Raw genomic sequence first — 23594 nt, forward strand, 5'->3', positions numbered from 1 at the left:
AGTTACTTTAATTTCTTACAAGTGCATTAATAATGCACTTTTTACTAGTAAATATGATGATTTTTGATATCAATAATTACACAGTTACTAGTGTAAATGTCCATTCCCAATATCAACAATTAAATGACTGAAATCAGAAATGATCATTTTCACTAATAGTAATTTGAATCCAATTCCATTCCTCTCAAGAATATTTTAACTTGTGAAAATTGAACTGTTGTTGATATCTATAATTCATGTCCTGCACGTGATTAAATGTCAATTTGGCTTGCCATATGTGACAGCTTGTTTTGTTTTGAAGACCTTTGACCTTTGAATTTGACTTGCATGAACCATGAGGACAAAATAACCCCAAACATTAGAAAGCATTGTGCATCTTTGCTGACAAATGCATCTACAAGATTACTATTGAGGGTCTGAAAAATGCTCTCTGTCTTCTACAGACACACAGCAATCTGTACGTATAACACTACAAACGATTTCCATGACACAATATATGACGCAGATAATATGCTCACCAGCATGCATTGTATGTTTATCTCTTGCTTGTGGTGAGTTTCTAGCTGTGCAAGTGGTGTGCTACAGGCAAACGTTACGAGTACAGGCGCATCACTTCACAATGTCCCAAATGATGTGTTGACTAAAAGAACATAGTGGACAGTTTCAACAACTGTTGAGTGCTGCTGTTTAACATGATTAGATCAGTCTTGGAGTTAGTGTTTGAGGAGTTAAGAGGGTTGAAGAGAGATGTGTTTCTACTCATTAACTGAGAGACAGCTCGCAGAACACATGAAAACATGTCAGGGCCACATTTCACCCAACAAAATATAACATTTTAGAACTATTAAGATTTGTTGCTTTGTGATTTTTGCATCCAAACACTCATTACTGTAATGCATTAAGATGTTTTAGTTTTCAATTTGTTTGTAATTTCCATTAATCATTTTCAATGATGATTCTCATTACTGCAAAACTACAGTAATCTATACTGTAATAAAAAAATGTCCCACTTACCCTACCGGTCAAAAGTTTTGAATCACTTGACTGAAATGTTTCTTATGATCTTAAAAATCTTTTGATCTGAAGGCGTATGCTTAAATGTTTGAAATTAGTTTTGTAGATAAAAATATAATTGTGCCACCATATTAATTTATTTCATTATAAAACTAAACTTTAATAATAAAAAAAAAACGTTTTTGAAATGGATGACTTGGACCGAATAATAAAGAAAAGCAGCCAATAAGTGCCGAATATAGATGGGAACTCCTTCAATACTGTTTAAAAAGCATCCCAGGGTGATACCTCAAGAAGTTGGTTGAGAAAATGTCAAGAGTACATGTCTGCAAATTCTAGGCAAAGGGTGACTACTTTGAAGATGCTAAAATATAACACAGTTTTGATTTATTTTGGATTTTGTTTAGTCACAACATAATTCTCATAGTTCCATTGATGTTATTCCATAGTTTTAATGACTTTACTATTATTCTAAAATGTGAAGAAAAAAATTATAATAAAGAATGAGTAAGTGTTTCAAAACTTTTGACCGGTAGCGTATATCAGCATACATTGATTCTGTATCATTTAGTTGATATTAGCATCATTTGAATTGATATTTTTTTGCATTGTCAGATAAATTTCAAGCACACCCCCCCCCACCCCCCCATCAAATACTACCATGAAATATAGCCAATTTTAGGACTATTAATATTTTTGCTTCGTGACATTATTTTCATGACAATTACGTATATTTCCCCTCCAAATTCTAATTACTTTAAAGCAAAAAAATCATTTCCATTATTCTTAATGATGAATTTTTATTACTGCAATACAGCAGTCATGTTTACTGTAATACAGTTTTTCTTTTAGGTATCTATATTAACATAAACAGATTTTTCTCAAATCCAAATAATTTGAATTAAGATTTTTTTTGAACAATTAAGTCTAAAAAGATCTCATTCTCATTACTGAAATGAATCGAAATGTTTTTTTGTAACTGTCATTGTTCTCAACGATGATTCTCATTATATTCTCATTACTCTAATTAAGCAATTTTATGTATTACAGTAAAGATTCCCCCCCCCCTTTACATCAACATAAATTAAAGGCAGTTCAACAAACACTACCATGATGTAGAAATACAACAACTTTTTTTTAACAATGTAAAGAACATATATTTACTTGCTCCACACCACGGTGAGATTCTGTGAATTACAGTAATGAATTGGAGTGCAAAAAGTCACAAAATAATCAAATAATTTGTGACAAATTCACAATGTGAGAATGTGTTTTTGACAGGTTTGGTGATATCGAGCCGTAGAGCTGTAATTCTACTAATGAGATTAGTTCAAGCAGAAGAAATAGTAAGTGAGTGTTGTGGTTTACTGTAATCTATCACTTCAGCAGCATGTAGAACATCTGGTGATCTCTAATGAACTACTTCAGTTACAGTTATCACAGCAGAATTCACCAGTGAAGAAACATATTCGACAAATCCATCATTCTCCTGAATCAAATTTTTCTTGTCCATCGATCAAAAAAACCTCAGATGATACACACAGACAAGCATACATTGTCAAGCCATCTTCTGCCCACTAACATCCTCTGTTCACTGGTCCAGCTCTTGCAGGCGGCAGCATTATGTCTAAATTAAGATGCTCGACAGGACAGACAATGAAGCACAAACTCTCTGATTGGACATGAAATGTGCTCGCCGTCCGTCAGACAAACAGCTGGATTCTCTCACGGATGGTCTGTCTGCAGATGGGGCAGGTTTTGAGCGCAGCACTGCAGTCGATGCAGGATGCGTGTCCGCACTGGAACACCAGTTTGATGTGGTTGTCGATGCAGATGGGGCAGGTGATGCGCTCCTCCATCTGTCTGTAACGCGACTGCAGCTGCTCCAGCAGGTTATGCTGCTCTGAGTTGTCTGAGCTCGGGCTGCACTCCACTTCCGTTTGATCTGACATGGAGAAGATGAAACAGACAAATTTATCAAAATAGAGGAAAAAGGAAGTTAAAAAAAACTGCTTAAACCAGCCCAAGTTAGTAGTGTTATGAAAATGTTCGTTGATGAAGGATTTCTTAATTCTGACAACGATAACGAAGCCGAAAAACATGCATCATGATGATAATCAAGTGGTTTTAATGAAAGAAAATATGACAAAAATATGATGAGAAAAAAAAAAACACTGCAAGATATTAATAATGCAATAACACTAAACTAAACGTAAGGAATTCACAAGAGAGTCACTTGTAAAAGTAGCTCATACATCAGTATATTCATTATACAGTATGTAATTACTTCTGGAGCTCAAGTTTTCAGGACAGTTTTCTCATGTTGTTTAATCTTACATATTAAACATATTCATCTTTCATGTTTGATACATGTTTAAAACATTTTTCAGAATGTTTAAGGTTTTGTCTATTTTTGTCATTTTGCACATTGTCAACTAAAATATATTATTTTTGTTGTCTAAAATTATATGTAATTTTAGACAGAGTAAAACTGACTAAATGCATGAATATGACATGATTCATATTCACTTCCATCAAAAGGCGAACATATTGACAAAAAAAAAAAAAATGTCCTGGTTACTTTCATAACCTCCGTTCCCTGATGGAGGGAACGAAACGTTGTGTCGATGTAGTGACACTAGGGGTTACTCTTGGGAGCCCCAAACACCTCTGCTTTTTGAAAAAAGGCCAATGGAAATTGGCAAGTGGAATTTGCATGCCACTCCACCGGACGTACGGGTATAAAAGGAGCTGGTATGCAACCACTCATTCAGGTTTTGTGCTGAGGAGCCGAGACAAGGTCCCAGCCATTTCAGCAGGTAGTTCAGCGTTGTGGCAAGAGGGACACAACGTTGTGTCGATGTGGTGACACTAGGGGTCCCTATACAAAAGGGCACAACTAGGGACAGGCTAGCCCAGCCATGGCCTCTATTCCTCTTTTTTCTCCCTAAAAAGAGTGGAATTTGTTAACCGACTGGGGCAATAAATGTCTACGTCGGGGGGGGGGGGGGGGTGTCACTCCGAAAGGGAAGACACTGCGAAGACCACACCCCGCCCAGGGGGGGAGATTTTGAGTGAAAATACATCACATGGTCTTACCGAGTCTCGTCGGAAGTGTGTCATGAGGAGAAGTCACATGGTAGATCCTACCCGAGGGGGAGGAGTTTCTACAAACATGGTGACCAGGGGCAGAGGGGCCTCTGCCCAAGGAAGATGCAGTTTACCGACAGGGAAACAATTTAGCGGAAGATATTACACGGGGTCACCTACGGGGAACCACCACATTTGGAGCACCTACCTCAGTACAGGACCTAGTTAGCACACGTGCTGGGCCGGCAGCGAGTTTCTCCACAAACTCGTCTGCCACAGGGCTAAGGAGGAAAGTCATCCAGGGATCACAACTTGTGAACACGACTGGGAGTCAAAAGCGCACATCTTCACCTCATGGGAGGGGAATGGTGCTATGCTCAAGCGGTACACCCGGCCAGCTGTCCCGGAACTTACCTGTTCAGACCTGACAACACATGGGACGAAACCGGCTCAACCCAGAGAATACAGAACCTCACAAAGGTGTTGGGTGTTGCCCAGCCCGTTGCTCTGCAGATGTCTGCTAAAGAGGCGCCACTGGTCAGGGCCCAGGAGGCTGCTACACTCCTTGTAGAGTGGGCTCGTAGTCCCACAGGGGGCGGCACGTCCTGGGCATGATATGCCATCACGATGGTGTCAACGACCCAGTGGGCGATCCTCTGTTTGGAGACAGTGCTTCCTTTCCGCTGTCCACCAAAGCAGACAAAGAGCTGCTCAGAGCTTCTAAAGCTCTGTGTGCGATCCAAATAGATGTGTAAAGCACGCACCGGACACAGCAATGCCAAAGCTGGGTCTGCCTCCTCCTGGGACAGCACTTGCAGGTTCACCACCTGATCCCTAAATGGGGTCATGAGAACCTTGGGCACATAGCCCGGTCGGGGTCTCAGGATCACGTGAGAGTAACCCGGACCGAACTCCAGGCACGATTCGCTGACAGAGAACGCCTTCAGGTCCCCTACCCTCTTGATGGAAGTGAACGTAGTCAGGAGGGCAGTCTTCAAAGAGAGTGCCTTAAGCTCTACTGTCTCCAGGGTTCAAAGGGTGCACCCCGCAGACCCCGAAGGACTACAGAGAGGTCCCACGTGGGCATGAGGTGCGTTCTGGAGGGATTCAACCTCCTAGCACCTCTCAAGAACCTGATAACCAAGTCGTGCTTCCCCAAATACTTACCATCCACTGCCTCATGATGTGCCGAACAGGCCAACCTGGGAGATGGGGGCGTCAAGGAACCGTGCCTTGTCAGCCTCTCTCATGTTGACCAGGTTGAGCCAAAGGTGGCATTCCTGGACCACCAGGGTGGACATCGCCTGCCAGAGAGACCGCGCTGTGACCTTCTTTGCCTGGAGAGCGAGGTCGGTCACCGAGCACAGTTCCTGCATCAATCCTGGGTCAGAACTACCCTTGTGCAGCAGTTTTAGCGCCTTGGCTTGGTGTACCTGCAGGAGAGCCATGGCGTGCAGGGTGGAGGCGGCTTGTCCAGCGTCACTGTAGGTCTTAGCCGTCAGAGACGACGTAAACCTACAGGCACTGGACGGGAGCATCAGGCACCCGTGCCAGGTGGTGGCACTCTGCAGGCACAAGTGCACCGCGAGCACCTTATCCACCTGGGGGATCACCAAATACCCATTGGCCGCCCCACCATCGAGGGTAGTGAGAGCAGGGGAGCTGAAAGATCGGGACCAGGTGGTAAAAGATGACCCCATGATCTTGTCAGTTCCTCATGCACTTCCGGGAAGAAAGGAACCGGGGCGGGGCGCGGCCGTGAGTGGCACTCTGGGCCCAGGAACCAATCACCGAGCCGCGAGGGTTCAGGGGAGAGTGGAAGTTTCCACTCTAGCCCGATGCTCACGGCTGCCTGGGAAAGCATGTCCGTTATCTCTGCGTCGGCCTGAGACTGGGCGACCATGCTCGAAGGGAGAAGCCCACCCGAAGCCTCTGCATCAGAATGGATGAGCCCCCTCTCCGATGCTGCGCTCTAACTCATCATCTTCCCGGGCCCCAAATAAGAGGTCAAACTCGCCCTGAGACGAGCCGGGGAAAGCGAGCGTGCTGAGGAATGGGAGGTCCGTGGGGGGTACTCGGCGGAGGTGGTCCCATTGGAGTCCCCAAATCGCCCCCAGTGCTAACCGACATGGCCTCATACCCATAGGTAGAAGGACTGAGGCGGGGATCCGCTGGGGTGGCTAGCTTTCTTACGAAGGCAAGCCACGACCGCAACGTTGCCATGGTCATGTTCTCGCAATGAGGACAAGACCCATCCACGAACGAAGTCTCCGCGTGGGCAGCGCCCAGACACGTAAGACAGCGATCGTGGCCATCAGAAGCGGAGAAATAACGACCACAACCAGGAATAACACACAAACGGAAAGGCATCTTTAAAAAGACGTTCCGTGTGTGCCGCTATTTTAGAGTTGAGAATATACTCTTTTAGAATATACTCTCTTTTTGCTGTTCTGCCGAAGCACCCAGGGGCGTTCTCTGCAGTCCACGGGTCCAGAGGGGGAGAAGCTGCTGAAATACGCCGTAAATCCAGCAGACGAGGTGAATTAACTCGGTGAATTCAGCTCAATGAATAGAACCGATCGGTTCCGAAGAGAAAATCTGAATGAGTGGTTGCATACCAGCATCTTTTATACCCGTATATCCGGGGGAGTGGCATGCAAATTCCACTTGCCAACTTCCATTGGCCTTTTTTCAAAAAGCAGAGGTGTTTGGGGCTCCCAAGAGTGACCCCTAGTGTCCCTACATCGACACAACATCGAGTGAGTGACAGATAGGGAACTGTGTGATAATTAACATTAGTGCCCGACCGATATATCGGTCGGCCGATATTATTCACCGATATATCAGTATCGGCGTATATTTTACCGATATGTGCCGATATGAAAACTTTTTTTCAGAACATATAATGCAGAAAACAATGCTTTAGAATTGGTGTCATAGCGTAGTTTGTCCAGTAGAGCGCGCTCCGACTCCATTGTCTACAGAGCTGACTCTGAACTGACGGTGGCTCTGCAGACAGGGCGGAGTTAAACGGTGCGGATTTGAGCGGTCTCTTCTCATTAAATTGCTAAATAGTTTGTGAAATACATACTGGAAACTTAATAAAAAATTACCCCATCATTTTATATAACTAATATAACGTTAACCCTGTCCCTGACAACCATGTCACTCATGTTTATCACATCAGTTTGCTGTTAGCCAGCTTTAGTTTGTCAGTGCAGTCAGTATTGTAGCAGAATGAAAGGTAAACATCAGAGCATCTTTTTGCAGCTCAGCAGACAACAGTGCGGTGGTGGATTGTGTGTGGTGAGTGTTGATTTCATGCTTCGCTGTTACCTAGTTGGTGAGACACAATGCTGGAAAGTAAATAAAGTCCATCTTTTACTCTCCGTGATGACAAGCTTACAGCTAAATAGCTAATCACGTTGTCAGCTGAGTGGAAGCTAATGTGTAAACATGTATTCACCAAACTGTTTTGTTCAGGATTCACAGTTTGGTACCCCTTCAACTGAACAATTCTAGTCATTGCATTTATAAAATGTAATATTTAAAAGTCTGGTTTTCCAGACATTAAAATAGGATACGTAATAAAAGTATATTTAAATATAAATAGTATATTTGCCCTGTGTAAATAATAATATATAGGAAGTGTATCTAAAATAATAAGGGGTGATAAATAAATACTAATACAACAGGCTGGAAAAATAGACATTTTAATATCCTTTATATATATATATATATTTTGAATGTGTTTAAACTTGACACCGGGCGACGCACCCTGAAAACTGCACCGTTAGATCGGTTTCATGATGAAGACCCCCTTAAAATAACGTTTTTTTTCTCTCTCATAAATGTAAATGAGTGTAAATGCTAACACCATCATATATGTTGAAAGGACCGAAGCCTGTCATGCAAAACATGAGCTCATTGATGTCATTAATTGAGTCTGCTTTTTTATTCCATCAGTTACTCCTGGTCGGAGGCTTCCGTAAATATTTAGTTAATACGTAGGGTTACGCTCTACCTAAGTTTAATGGTGCAACGCTCAAATATTTAGTAGAGCGTAAATTGTGACTTTTATACCACAACTAGGATAAGTTGTAACCTACGTATAGCTGGTGCAACCGGCCCCTGATGTTTATTTAGCTATTTATTTTATTTTAATTTATTCTTTATTTAAATGGTCAGCATTTGACTGATACTAAACAGTACTGATGTTAATTAAGCTTTTTATTTTTGTATTTTTTTTATTTATTTTAATGGTCAGCATTTGACTGATACTAAACATACAGTACTGATGTTTATTTAGCTATTTATTTTATTTGAATTTATTCTTTATTTAAATGGTCAGTAATTGACTGATACTGAACATACAGTACTGATTTTATTTTATTTTATTTATTATTTATTTAAATGGTCAGCAACTGACTTATACTAACAGTACTGATGTTTATTAAGCTATTTATTGTATTTTTAGTTATTCTTTATTTTCTTAGTGTTCATTTCTAGCATTTGTTGATAATGTATAATAATAATGTCAAATGTTCTTTGATAAAACTATTTGTTTAAGAAAGCAGCCTTCTGAGTATCTTTGCATAGTCATATCGGTGAAAAATCCACATAGAAAAGGTCTGTTTTCATTCCAGCTCAAAAATTAGCTATATCGGTCACCATATCGGTAATCGGTGAATTTTTCCTCTCTAAAATTGGTATCGGTCTCAAAACTCCCATAACGGTCGGGCTCTAATTAACATTAAGCTAGTTTGCTTGTCTTAGCTGGTTTAACCCTTTAAGCTCTGAAGGTGTTTTTAAAGATTTCCTGTTTCAGTGGCATACCCAAAATTAAAGGCTTAGAACTCTATATAACAACAAAGATGGCCAAATGTTTGGTATCTTTGTAAAGAAAACTTTTCATATTTTTTAATTATATAGATTATGATACATACTGAGACTCTCAGCCAAAGAAACTTCTGAAAAATTACACACAAAAAACTGAGCCAAAAATTTACCTTTTTTTAATTAATTTTCTTATTTGACATTATACAGGTGCATCTCAATAAATTAGAATGTCATGGAAAGGTTCATTTATTTCAGTAATTCAACTCAAATTGTGAAACTCGTGTATTAAATAAATTCAATGCACACAGACTGAAGTAGTTTAAGTCTTTGGTTCTTTTAATTGTGATGATTTTGGCTCACATTTAACAAAAACCCACCAATTCACTATCTCAAAAAATTAGAATACATCATAAGACCAATAAAAAAAAACATTTTTAGTGAATTGTTGGCCTTCTGGAAAGTATGTTCATTTACTGTATATGTACTCAACACTTGGTAGGGGCTCCTTTTGCTTTAATTACTGCCTCAATTCGGCGTGGCATGGAGGTGATCAGTTTGTGGCATTGCTGAGGTGGTATGGAAGCCCAGGTTTCTTTGACAGTGGCCTTCAGCTCATCTGCATTTTTTGGTCTCTTGTTTCTCATTTTCCTCTTGACAATACCCCGTAGATTCTCTATGGGGTTCAGGTCTGGTGAGTTTGCTGGCCAGTCAAGCACACCAACACCATGGTCATTTAACCAACTTTTGGTGCTTTTGGCAGTGTGGGCAGGTGCCAAATCCTGCTGGAAAATGAAATCAGCATCTTTAAAAAGCTGGTCAGCAGAAGGAAGCATGAAGTGCTCCAACATTTCTTGGTAAACGGGTGCAGTGACTTTGGTTTTCAAAAAACACAATGGACCAACACCAGCAGATGACATTGCACCTCAAATCATCACAGACTGTGGAAACTTAACACTGGACTTCAAGCAACTTGGGCTATGAGCTTCTCCACCCTTCCTCCAGACTCTAGGACCTTGGTTTCCAAATGAAATACAAAACGTGCTCTCATCTGAAAAGAGGACTTTGGACCACTGGGCAACAGTCCAGTTCTTCTTCTCCTTAGCCCAGGTAAGACGCCTCTGACGTTGTCTGTGGTTCAGGAGTGGCTTAACAAGAGGAATACGACAACTGTAGCCAAATTCCTTGACACGTCTGTGTGTGGTGGCTCTTGATGCCTTGACCCCAGCCTCAGAATATTCCTTGTGAAGTTCACCCAAATTCTTGAATCGATTTTGCTTGACAATCCTCATAAGGCTGCGGTTCTCTCGGTTGGTTGTGCATCTTTTTCTTCCACACTTTTTCCTTCCACTCAACTTTCTGTTAACATGCTTGGATACAGCACTCTGTGAACAGCCAGCTTCTTTGGCAATGAATGTTTGTGGCTTACCCTCCTTGTGAAGGGTGTCAATGATTGTCTTCTGGACAGCTGTCAGATCAGCAGTCTTCCCCATGATTGTGTAGCCTAGTGAACCAAACTGAGAGACCATTTTGAAGGCTCAGGAAACCTTTGCAGGTGTTTTGAGTTGATTAGCTGATTGGCATGTCACCATATTCTAATTTTTTGAGATAGTGAATTGGTGGGTTTTTGTTAAATGTGAGCCAAAATCATCACAATTAAAAGAACCAAAGACTTAAACTACTTCAGTCTATGTGCATTGAATTTATTTAATACACGAGTTTCACAATTTGAGTTGAATTACTGAAATAAATTAACTTTTCCACAACATTCTAATTTATTGAGATGCACCTGTATATCTCTGGGTGTAAATAAGGTGACTCCAAAAAACTGCTATTGTTTTGTTCCCAGTCATGTCATCTGTATCTGACAAGCATTTTGTGATGATATGACAAAACAATCAAAAGTTACAGCATTACAAAATAATATATCATAGTGTCCTAAAATGTCTCCATGTGACCAAAAGCCTCTCCAAAAAAATCAAACATAATAATTGTACATAAGAACTAACTACACATGCAAACACAACAGTGACTAAAGGTTTACATTGCATGCAGACATGATTTTAGTAATGAGATTTCACAGAATGAGTTTCATTCTGTGTCATTGAGTCATCATTGAGTCTGTGTCATGTATTTGGCGGCATCTCCTGGTGGCCATATGTAAGATTGTGCTTCATGTGGATTATCTAATGATCTGTGCATCAGATTATCTTATGTGTGAACTTGTTTGAAAGATAATCACCTCCTCTAAGTAATGGTATGTGATATTTTATGTTCTGTTTATTTTTCATGAAGTTATAAGCGAAAATACTGCATATAAACTACACCAACATAATTGTCAAAGACATATACTTAGCTATTATTCGCTATATTTTTGTCTGTGAGTAAAACAAATAGACTGGTTATATTCTACTCTTTGAGAGCTTTCCAACAACATATGACACATGTCTATTTGATGAGTCTGATGTTTTTACAGATTATAATAATATGTACAGTGCAATTTATATATATATATATATATATATATATATATATATATATATATATATATATATCATAATTGGTCATAATACCTGCATACATTGTAAAGTAGAGCTTCTAAACTTTCAAACGATACCTATTTTGTCAAGACTGTAGTTATTAAAATATTGATGATTCTTTTTTTTTCTCATGGGCCCATCTGAGCTTAAAGGGTTAAGTTTAAAGTGCCCAAAGCCCTTCAAAAACCAGCCAAGCAGACAGTCTGACCAGGAGAGATCAGCTAAGGCCAGTGAACAAGCTCAGGTTGGTTTAAGCTTTGTTTTCGGCAGTGATACCATCATAATTCAAGTGTAACTTTTAAAAACACTTACCTTGTCGAATTTTCTTTGTTATTGTCACCTGACACTGGATACATTTCTTCATTCTGTGAGCACATTCTGAATAAACACACAACACAGCACGAGAGATCTTTTATTACTCAAATGCCATTGTTAACATAATGGCTCTGTTCCAACTCTAGAAAAGATACCACGCTGTATACTGTATACATAGGGAACTATATTCTAGTGCAGCATCCTAGCTGAATAGACGCTCATAACTGAATTGAAAGTAACTCTGTTAATGGTCATTCATGTTACAACATGGTCAAAATGCACATTTGAATGCAAACAATGTGCATTTCAATTTTAGATGTGTGACAAGCACTGACAATGACTTGGGAGGAAGTCGTTGTGTGTAATGAATAAGCGTGCACTGCTTCACACAATCAGTTTATGTGCTAGGATGTGCAGTCGAGTCGAGTGTGTACTGCCTGGAAATTTATATATGCCAATTTTAGCCACAGGGAGTGGAGAAAAACATTAGTTCCCTATCTGTCACTCACTCGACGTTGTGTGCAGAGAATGCCCCTGGGTGCTTCAGCAGACTAAAAGAGTATATTCTTCCTCTAAAAGAGTATATTTTCCTTCTAAATGAGTGGCACACACGGAGAGCGTCTTTTTAAAAATGGCTTTCCGTTTGTGTATAATTCCTGGTTGTGGAGTTACCTCTCCGCTTCCGATGGCATCGATCGCTGTCTTATGTGCTTGGGCACTGCCCACATGGAGACGGCGTTCATGGACGGGTCATGTTCTCACTGCAAGAGCATGACCATGGCAACGTTGCAGTCGCAGCTTTCCTTCCTCAGAGGGAAAGTCACCCTGCTCCGCCAGGTAACCCCCCACGGACCTCCCATTCCCCAGCGCGCTCATTCACCCCACTGGGATGAGTCCGCCGGCTCACCTCAGGGCGAGTTCGCGATCTCATTTGGCGCTCGTGAAGTGGAGAGCGGCATCAGAGCATCAGAGAGCGGGCTCGTCCAGTCTGACGGCGAGGACTCAACTGGGCTCCCACCCTCGGGTGCGGTCGCCCAGTCGCAGGCTGACGCTGAGCTGGTGGCCATGCTTGCCCAGGCGGCTGCGAGCGTTGGGCTGGAGTGGAACCCCCCACTCCCCCCTGAACCCTCGCGGCTCAACCCCTCGTGGCTCTGGTTCCTGGGCTCAGAGTGCCACTCACGGCCGCGACCCCCCAGGTCCTTTCTTCCCGGAGGTGCATGATGAGCTCACGAGATTGTGGCGGGCACCTTTCACTGCCCGGACCTGATTTATGGGCTCCTCCGATCTCAATACCCTCAACGGTAGGGCTGCCAGGAGGTACTCGGCGGCAAAATGCCACCACCTGGCGGAACCGTCCGAGACTCCCGTCCAGGGCCTGTAGGCTTACGTCGTCACTAGCGACTAAGGTGCTGCTGGACAGGCCGCCTCCGCCCTGCACGCCATGGCTCTCCTGCAAGTGCACCAAGTCAAGGCGCTGAGAGAACTGCACGAGGGTAGTTCTGACCCGGGATTGATGCAGGAGCTGCGCTCGGCAACCGATCTCGCCCTCCGGGCGACGAAGGTCACGGTGTGGTCTCTCGGGCAGGCGATGTCCACCCTGGTGGTCCAGGAGCACCACCTCTGGTTCAACCTGGTCGAGATGGAGGCTGACAAGGTACGATTCCTTGACGCCCCATCTCCCAGGTTGGCCTATTCAGCAACACCGTCCAGGAATTTGCCCAGTAGTTCTCGACAGTTAAGAAGCAGACACCCCGTCTCACGGCCCACCGCTAAGAACCCGAGGAGGCGACCCAGGGACAAGGAGACCCGCTGCACTGGAGATGGTGAACAGACCACTCCATCCCCCGGTGGAGGGCCGGGAGGAGAATCTTTTGTTTCCTTTTCTGTTGATTTCGCCGCATGCCCAGAGGGCTGCGGTAACCACGTTCTCAACAAAAGCACGGTTTCCACATCTCCTGGGTCACACAACCGGTGCTCAGAGCCGTTGTTATCACGACCGCTGGACACCGCCCCTTTACGGCAGGCATGGCACCCCGGAGGCGGGCAACCTGCCCCAGTGCGCCCAGCTGTGGCACAAACATACCCACACCAGGGTGGTTTTCACGGACTACGGGGACGACTTCCCTCCTCCCCCCTCCCTGACCGGTCCTATGGTGGGTATCCGGAGCCAGGTAAGTGCTTCAACGTCCCCAGACTCAGCACGGCCACAGGTTTGGGGCTCGAGCCCGCTCAACGCTGCGAGACCCCACCCTCCGGTACGTCTGACGTGATTGTCCCCTTGGTCCACCTCGCCCAGAGTTTGGAGGCATGGCTTGCCTCTACAGCCCATCGCGATGGCTGACCCAGACCATCCGACTCCGCTATGCGATCCAGTTCGCCAGGCGTCCGCCCAGGTTCAACGGCGTCCACTTCACCTCGGTGAAGGGCAAGAGCGTCACTGCCCTGCGTGCGGAGATCTCAACCCTTGATGCATATGAGACCGCTTCAGCACTGGCTCCAGACTTGAGTCCCGAAATGGGCATGGCGCCATGGGGCACATCACGTGGGCATCACGGCGATCTGTCGCTGTTTGTTCAGCCCAATGGCGCCTCTTTAGCAGACATCTGCAGAGCAGCGGGCTGGGAAACACCCAACACCTTCGTGAGGTTTTACAATCTCCAGGTTGAGCCGGTCTCATCCCGTGTGTTGTCAGGTACGAGAAGGTAAGTTGCAGGACAGCTGGCCGGGTGTACCACTTGCATATAGCGCCTTTCCCCTCCCGGAGGCGAAGATGTGCGCTTTTCACCCTCAGTCGTGTTCACGAAGTCGTGAACCCTGGATGTCCTTCCTCTTTAGCTCTGTGACAGGCGAGTTTGCGGAGAAACTCGTTGCCGGCCCAGTACGTGTGCTAACTTGGCCCTGTACTGTGGTAGGTGCTCCATATGCGCTGGTTACCCATTTGTAACCCTGTGTGATGTATCTTCCGCGAGATGGTTCCCCCGTTGGTGAATCCGCGTCTTCCTTGGGCAGAGGCCCCTCTGCCCCTGGTCACCGTGTTTGTAGAGCTCCTCCTCCCCTGGGTAGGACCTACCACGGGGATTCTCCACATGAGACACAGCCGACAAGACTCGGTAAGACCATGTGACATATTTCCACACAATTTCCTCCCCCTCTGACAGGGTGTGGTCTCCGTGGTGTCTTCCCCTTGGGAGTGACACCCCCCCCCCCCGACGCAGACACTTATGGCCCCAGTCGATAAATGATTTCCACTCTTTTTGGGAGAGAAAAGAGGAGAAGAGGCCACGGCTGGGCTAGCCTGTCCCCATTTTTTTGGGCAGTCGACTTGTCCCTGAGGTGCAGGAGACCATACGACACTCGTAGGAGCGTTGGGGGAGGTTACGTGACAGCCAGGTGCGCTGACTAAGAGGCACACAGTGGTCTGCCCATCTCGCACTGCCAGTCCACGAAACACAGTTCAGCCTATTGTGGTGTTTTGTATAGGGACCCCTAGTGTCACTACATAGACACAACATCGAGTGAGTGACAGATAGGGAACCTCTTGGTTAGTTTCGTAACCTCCGTTCCCTGATGGAGGGAATGAGACATTGTGTCCCTCCTGCCACAACACTGAACTACCTGCTGAAATGACCGGGACCGTGTCTTGGCTCCTCAGCACAAAACCCGAATGAGTGGTTGCGAGCCAGCACCTTTTATACCCGTATGTCCGGGGGAGTGGCATGCAAATTCCACTCGCCAATTCCCATTGGCCTTTTCTCAAAGATCAGAGGTGTTTGGGGCTCCCAAGAGTGACCCCTAGTGTCACTGCATCGACACAACGTCTCGTTCCCTCCAACAGGGAACGGAGGTTATGAAAGTAACCAAGATGTTTTCAGGAAGTAAAAAAAAAAAAAAACAGATAATGGATTGTGTTAATTTTTAAAACATGTTAAACAGTCAACTATTAAATGTAGAAATTAATGTATTTTTCCCAGCCTAAATATAATCAACATGTTTACCATATTGGATGAAAATTTCCACTAAATCTGTCGTGAACCAGTTTTACTCGACACGAGCAACATCTAGCTGATGAGATATTTTTAGAGCAGAAGAAAACTAGAAAAATGTACATTCAAAATTATTTTTCATGACTTTAAAGATTTGTTTAATATCCATGACTTTTCCAGGCCTAGAATCACAATCAGAAAATTCCCTGATATTTCCAGGTTTTCCATAAGAATTGGAACCCTATATAAGACAGTCCAGAAATGCTTCCTAACTTTTGGTGTAGCCATCAGGCGTATGACACCTAAAAAAAACTTCTAGATAGACAGCTTCCTAGAGTTTGGAACAGATCCGCATATGTGGACAATACTGTATGTTTGCTCATATGTTGATTCCTATTAACTTGTCCTTTTTGGAGTGTGTGTGTGTGTGTGTGTGTGTGTGTGTGCATGTGTGATCTCACCCTCGCATGTGACGCTGTGTTGACAAGGAGAGAAGCGCACGAGGAGCGCAAGCTCAGAGCAGATGAGGCACTCGCTGGGGCCCGTCACACTGGGCATGGCCAGGTTCGTCATGGTGTTGGGTGTAGTGTGAACCCGCCTCAGACTGCTGCTGCTCATACCCGTCCCACACGTGACCGCTTGAAGTCTTAACAGACACAAACACACATCACATTCACACCTGTTCTGATATTTACTGATGAATGAGTTGTGAAATCAGTGAACAGTGAACACCACAGCAATAGAGAAACGCATTAATACATATCAGGATGGATGATCTTACATTTGTTGATCATGTGTCTTTACACCTAGCAACGTAAATATTTGGTTTTGGTGTGTTTGATTACTTCCTTGATTACTTCCTCGACTCCACTGCTGTGTTCACAATATAATGTGACAAATGAAGTGTTTTGTGACACTACAGTGCTACTTGCTGGAAGTGCACACTATTGTGGATAAAACTGAACTACTGTCACGTTACTGAAACATGTACCGTAGTTAAGTTAGTAGTGTCACTACTTTCAGATAACTACTCCACAACACTGGTGAAAATACTGGCAGGGCAAGTACAAATCTGTACAAATCACACAAACACACACACCTGTGTTTCTCGGAGAAGCTCCTGATGAGTTGTTGTACAGTGCTGTCCGTCACCAGGTCCAGAGGACTTTTACCTTTATGATTGGCATAACTGATATCAGCCCCTTCCTGTGCCAGGAAGCAAGCAATAGCGGCACCAACATTCAGCTCTGTGTTCCCCATCAGACCTGAGCTACACAACTTAACACACACACAAACAATCTTTCTCATCATCATCATCCAGACAACTCTGTTGAGTTGCCACTGTCTAGTGGCATTTTCATGTTAACTAAAGGTGAGTTCAAATTTTATAATAAACTGTGTATCAAAAACTAATTTAGTTGATTTTACGCATTAATTCAGTGCAATTAATTATATGAAAATAATGTGTAATTAACACAAATCATGCCCCTTAACCATATGTAACAAGACATTTTCCTGCCAATGGAGCAATTTAAGCGTGAAATTCCATCTTCATGATTTTGTAAGGTAAAGCCACTTTTTTGTGGCTATTGAAATTGATAATTCACAATCATTTTTAGCCATAATAAGGTAATGTCTTTGAACGATCTGATTATTATATTTATACTTAATTTGATTATTATTATTATATATTGGATTATCTCTATTTGGGGATCTTTCTCAGCCAATTTTGATTTATATGTGCTTATTAAATATTTGATAAACCTCATGCGACCCCGCATCCACATGCTGGACATGTTGGCTTCGCTATATTTTTGCTTCGCTATACGCAATGCATAATGTAAATGAACAAGACTCTAGACTGTCATTTAAGGGTTAAACGTGACGTGACACAACAGCATGCTGTTGATTTCTGTGAAGCGCTCCTACAGAAGCAGCGTCAACAAAAGTGCCTGTGGTAAGAAATATCTCAAAGTTTTTTGATTGAAACCTGTTTGGTTGTAAAGAGGAGAGAATATAGTTTCGTTTGATATGCCGCATTTAAAAAATCCATTCATTTTTCACGAGTCAGCACGCTGATAAACATGATGTCCACATATGTGGAAACTCACACCGCATTTCCTCAAAAGTAGAAAAAACATGTTTCAACAAACACATCTCTGGATCATTTAGCTTCATTTTAATATACATTTTATTATATTTTATTTTGTTATCACTGTACAATATGATTCTGTTCATTAACATTAGTAAATGCATTCCTATATTTACTGTGCATTATCACACTGAGAATAAATGAGTTCATCCAAAAGCTGGAAAATGTTGCTTTCAGAGGCTTTATATAGAGTTAAGGTGCATTTCAAACTGTTCTGAGACCAGTGCAGTCAGACAGCACACTGGAGGTTAAGTCATTCACTAAATAGGGAGCAAGGGAGCATCCTATATCTCTCTATGCATCTAAGTGCATTCACTCCTAAAATCAGATCAAAAGTTCAGTTTCAGGCTGCAGATGATGTTTGGATCACTCAACATGTTTGACAGACATGTGACAATGATAATCAGTACATAGATTCAGAATTTATCATGTATCATTTTATTTTAACATGGTTGGCAGTGATTGGATGATGTTGGACATTACTTTAAATCAGAATTAATTATGCTAATTTCTGATCTATTGTCTGTAACATCTCAAAAACATGAATAATCAACACTCCTGGAAACATAATAAACAATGTGATGAAAAAAATCTGACTTTCTATAGCTTAGTGTTATTTAAAATTTCACAATGTAGTCTCGCTGTCCACATATGTGGACATAAATTTTTAGGAAAACTATTTGCTCTAGAATTATTATTATTTTTTATTTTTTGCTTGTTTATTAGGTGCTACTAGTTACAAATCAAAAAGGGAAATGGAAAATGCACACAGCAGTTATGCTTGGGTCTCAGCAGGTTAAAATGTTTAATCGATTGACAGCCCTATCAAAAACTAAAACAAGATCATTTTATTTTCATTTCAGTAAGTTTTGGGGTCATGAAATTATATTTTAGAGTATTTTCATATCAGTTAACGGCAATGTTTTCTTGTAGTTTTGCTTGTCATTAATAAAACCCCCTCTTGTTCTCACCCTGCTGTACAGAACGGATCCCTCGCCCTCGCTGCTGCTCATGACGGTGGTCAGCTGCTGTCTGCTGAGTGCTGTGTGCATGGCCGTGTCTCCATCCTCATCCTCCGCGTTCACGTCCGCACCCTCTGTCACCAGCAGGGTCAAGAGAGCCACATGACCCTGAGTCACGGCCAGCTGCAGTGGCGTCTGATTACGATTGTTACGGATGTTGATGTCACAGCGACCCTAAACAGGAAAAAGTGAACAATCAGGTTAAAAATACACACTTGACTGAATTTAAGATCAGTTTCTCATGATCTTAAAAAACCATTTGATTCAAAAGCTTATACTTAAATACTTCAAATGAGTTTTGTAGACAAATATAAATTAAGTATAAAGACTATATAAAGATAAATAGTGCAGTATCTCTTATCAGTCGTAGCGTGCATCTGCCGGCCGCCTGTGAATGTGTGCACAGTTATATGGAGTATAATTTGACAGGCTCGCGTTCGACGGCTGATGTTAAGCGTTCGCATCAAAATGGAAGTATACTTTAAGCTTTCCAGTGACATGAGACAAAAAATGGTTGCGTTTAGGAAACAAAATGAACGTAGGGTATGACTCTTGTTCAAGCAAGTGATAATAGTGATATTATAATTTCCATTATGTCACAACACTAATTTAACAAGCCCCACACATTGACTGAAAACTCTACTGTGACATGTAGAAATGTTTTCAGTAACGCACTTACAATGGATGTCTATGGTGCAAGATGGTTTTAGAGGAAAAATGTGCGGTTATTATTTGTGTTGAAAGCATGTCTAAATCGTCCTTTTGAGGTGGTACTACTGTACCTTTCTGTGTGGATGAACATCTGGTGTAGTGTTTCTAATGTATCTCCTGTTTGTTGAAGTCAGCTCCATGTAAACAGTGCTTTACAGATTCAGAGATGCATTACCTAACATCCTTTCCTGATATCCAAAGCGAAAGTTTCTGGGTCTACTTTTCTAACTGATCATGACGTGAGTTGAAAAGTTGGGTAAAATTCACATAGACAGGATGGGTTAATGATTCCATCATATCAATCTCATGCGTTTAACACTTGTATATTTAACTGTTTTGCTTATACTTTTAAAACAGCGAGACAGTTGCATATTTTAAAGGTTTATTCACAGTGCTGCACACTTGCCCCATAGACTTCCATTATAAGTGCATTACTGTAAATGTGTTTTATTTGTTTGTTTGTTTACTTTTACAAAATGAGAGACGAGTTGGAAATTATGTTCTGTGGTAATCGACAGCATGTCACAGATATTGTGTGGAACGTTTTATTTGATCCCTGGTAAATTGATTTAAGGTCCTTCACACCTCTTTGAGGAGTATCTCGGCTACATCACGGTGGTTGTTCAAGGCGGCCAGATGCAGTGCAGAGAAACCATCTTCCTTCTTAATGTCAGCCAGCTGTCGTGCTCGTGCCAAGATCATTTCAGTTGCTCTGGAGGTGCACACACACACACACACACACACACACACACACACACACAAACACACACACACACACACACACACACACACACACAGAAATACACAAAGAGTTAGCCTCAAATGACATCCAGGATATCAGCAATATTATTCCAAGACTTAAGATTTACTCCAAGAAGTTTAGATATTTACATTCTATATTTATATCCATTTTTCTTCTAGAAATGTTCTTACTGAAGTGAATGAGACGAGTGAAACATGAATACATTTCACACATTGCGTCAGGGGTTTATTTTGCACAAATGTCTGAAAATGTGAGAATATATATTATCACGTTTGTTACATGGCTACTTAGCAAAAAAATGTATCTTGACGTATTGATTTGAGTTGAAAAAAAGAGAGTGTGGAGTGATACAAGAGAAATCAGTTGTTTGGGACAACGGTCATTTAGACACTTTTGCACTCATTATTAAAAAATATATTTGACTGCAGAATGCTGCGATTGACCAATCAAAATAATCTGAAATATTCCAGAGAGTTGTGTAATATGTGATGAAAAACTGCTGCTGTGTGTGTGTGAGGTGAATTATCAATGTTTTGAAGTGTGTGCAGTTGTTTAAGCAGATGTCTATCAGGATTCAGCAGCTCTACACCATATATGTGTGTGTGTGTGTGTGTGTGTGTGTGTGTGTGTGTGTGTGTGTGTCGAAGCGCATCTGGTCAGACTCCCAGTCGTGTGTCAGTCTAATTGGCCATGTTACTAATCTGCTTGTAGTACTGACCTTGATTCCAAAAAAAACACATACACACATTGCTACAAAAACCCATATCAGAGATTTTCTTCTCACGGGTTGGTTCATTAAGCTGGTTTCCCTCCATTTACCATTGGTTGATGAAACAGACAGTACCACCCAACCCTTTACAGTCACATTGGACTAAGAATCACTATTGACATTTTTTTACTCGCCAAACTTTTGACATGAAAACTGAAAATTATATTAAGCTAAATGTATTTGTCTGAATTACTCTTTCAGCTAAATATATATATATATATATATATATATATATATATATATATATATATATATACATACACACATACACCGACCAGCCACAACATTAAAACCACCTGCCTGATATTGTGTAGGTCCTCCTCGCCAAAACAGCGCCAACCTGCATCTCAGAATATCATTCTGAGATGCTATTCTTCTCACCACAACTGTACAGAGCAGTTATCTGAGTTACCGTAGACTTTGTCAGTTCAAACCAGTCTGGCCATTCTCTGTTGACCTCAACAAGGCGTTTCCATCCACAGAACTGCCGCTCGCTGGATGTTTTTTGTTTTTGGCACCATTCAGAGTAAATTCTAGAAACTGTTGTGTGTGAAAATCCTGGAGATCAGCAGTTACAGAAATACTCAAACCAGCCCATCTGACACCAACAATCATCCCACGGTCCAAATCACTGAGATCACATTTTTGGCCAGACTGGTTCAAAACAGCAGATAAAAATGAAAATCAATGAAAGTATCACAAACTATGAAAAGATTAGTATCATGATATTCAGTATGAAACAATGAATCTGAAGAGATCAGAATCATAAATTTATGTCAAAGATTTCTAAATTTACAAAGACTTGTATGTAATATTTTAACACTAGGTGGTGCTGTACCCAAACTGCTCAGGTCAATTCAGAGCACGGTGTGTTTTGATACGCCAAACTGTTGGTGAGATACAGGGTTTTTGGGGGGGGGGCTTGTAATTTAAAATGGTGGACAGGCCATATGTAAAAATAGGTATTAACAGATTCTGTATGACCCAAGATAACCAAAAACACCAAACTCATGACAAACGGTTAAAATGTTATGGCCAAAAATAGCCATTGTTTAGATTTCTTGACTCAGAGGATATATGATTTGTGCGTGTAGGACAAACGGTTCAAAAGTAATTCACTATTAAAAAGTTATATTTTAAAAAACATGTCCCCTAATAAGTTGCATGTAGTACTTTTATGATGCTGTTATGGTGCTTTTGTGTCCTTTTTGAAGCTTGATTGCTGTTTTTGACTAGTACAAAATTTCTCCTTTTGAGTTCCATGATAATGAAATTAATACGGGTTTGGAACAACACGAGTAATGATGAGAGAATAAATATCCCTTTATCAGCTCTTCTTTGTAGTACAACATTTTCAGGAGATGTTAGGCAGAACATTAGCTGCAGTTACCATTCACTTTTATTGCATCTGTTTTCCATACATTGAAAATGAATGGTGACTGAAGTGAACTTTCTGCCTAACATCTCCTTTTGTGTTTTACAGAAGAAAGAAAGCTATGTGGGTTTGGAATGAGGGTAAGTAAATTACAATAGCTGTTTTTAGGTGAACTATCTCTTAAAGTACATACTGTATAGGAATAAAGAGCAAATATGAAGTGACAAATCCAATGAATGACTGTCTATTGCTCTGGGTCATGTTACATGTTGACACATGTAAAGTTGAAGTCAGAAGTTTACATACACCTTAGTCAAATACATTTAAACTCGGTTTTTCACAATTCCTGATATTTAATCATAGAAAACATTCCCTGTCTTAGGTCAGTTAGGATCACTACTTTATTTTAAGAATGTGAAATGTCAGAATAATAGTAGAGAGAATGATTTATTTCAGCTTTTATTTCTTTCATCACATTCCCAGTGGGTCAGAAGTTTACATACACTTTGTTAGTATTTAGTAGCATTGCCTTTAAATTGTTTAACTTGGGTCAACATTTTGGGTAGCCTTCCACAAACTTCTCACAATAAGTTGCTGGAATTTTGCTCCAGACAGAACTGGTGTAACTGAGTCAGGTTTGTAGTCCTCATTGCTCTCACACGCTTTTTCAGTTCTGCCCACACATTTTCTATCGGACTGAGGTCAGGGCTTTGTGATGGCCACTCCAATACCTTGACTTTGTTGTCCTTAAGCCATTTTGCCCCAACTTTGGAGGTATGCTTTTATGCCAGAGGACATTTCTCCAAAAAGTAAGATCTTTGTCTCCATGTGCACTTGCAAACTGTAGTCTGGCTTTTTTATGGTGGTTTTGGAGCAGTGGCTTCTTCCTTTCTGAGCAGCCTTTCAGGTTGTCGATATAGGACTCGTTCCACTGTGGATATAGATACTTGTCTACCTGTTTCCTCCAGCATCTTCACAAGGTCCTTTGCGGTTGTTCTGGGATTGATTTGCACTTTTCGCACCA

At 41.8% G+C, this 23594-nt stretch overlaps 1 protein-coding gene across 1 annotated transcript in view; it reads right to left on the reverse strand.

Annotated features, from left to right (window-relative positions):
- Positions 1–1676: 1676 nt before the first annotated feature.
- LOC127415172 (E3 ubiquitin-protein ligase MIB2-like) overlaps positions 1677–23594 on the reverse strand; it is a 140746-nt gene continuing 118828 nt past the window's right edge. The window contains exons 14-19 of the mRNA XM_051653791.1: positions 20249–20375; positions 18902–19126; positions 16878–17056; positions 16240–16424; positions 11793–11858; positions 1677–2959 (exon numbers count right to left, since the gene is read on the reverse strand). Coding sequence (XP_051509751.1) covers positions 2718–2959; positions 11793–11858; positions 16240–16424; positions 16878–17056; positions 18902–19126; positions 20249–20375 — 1024 coding nt within the window. The 3' untranslated portion in view covers positions 1677–2717. The remainder of the gene's footprint in view (positions 2960–11792; positions 11859–16239; positions 16425–16877; positions 17057–18901; positions 19127–20248; positions 20376–23594) is intronic.

Source organism: Myxocyprinus asiaticus, chromosome 24 (assembly GCF_019703515.2).
Source record: "Myxocyprinus asiaticus isolate MX2 ecotype Aquarium Trade chromosome 24, UBuf_Myxa_2, whole genome shotgun sequence".
Taxonomy (NCBI): Eukaryota; Metazoa; Chordata; class Actinopteri; order Cypriniformes; family Catostomidae; genus Myxocyprinus; species Myxocyprinus asiaticus.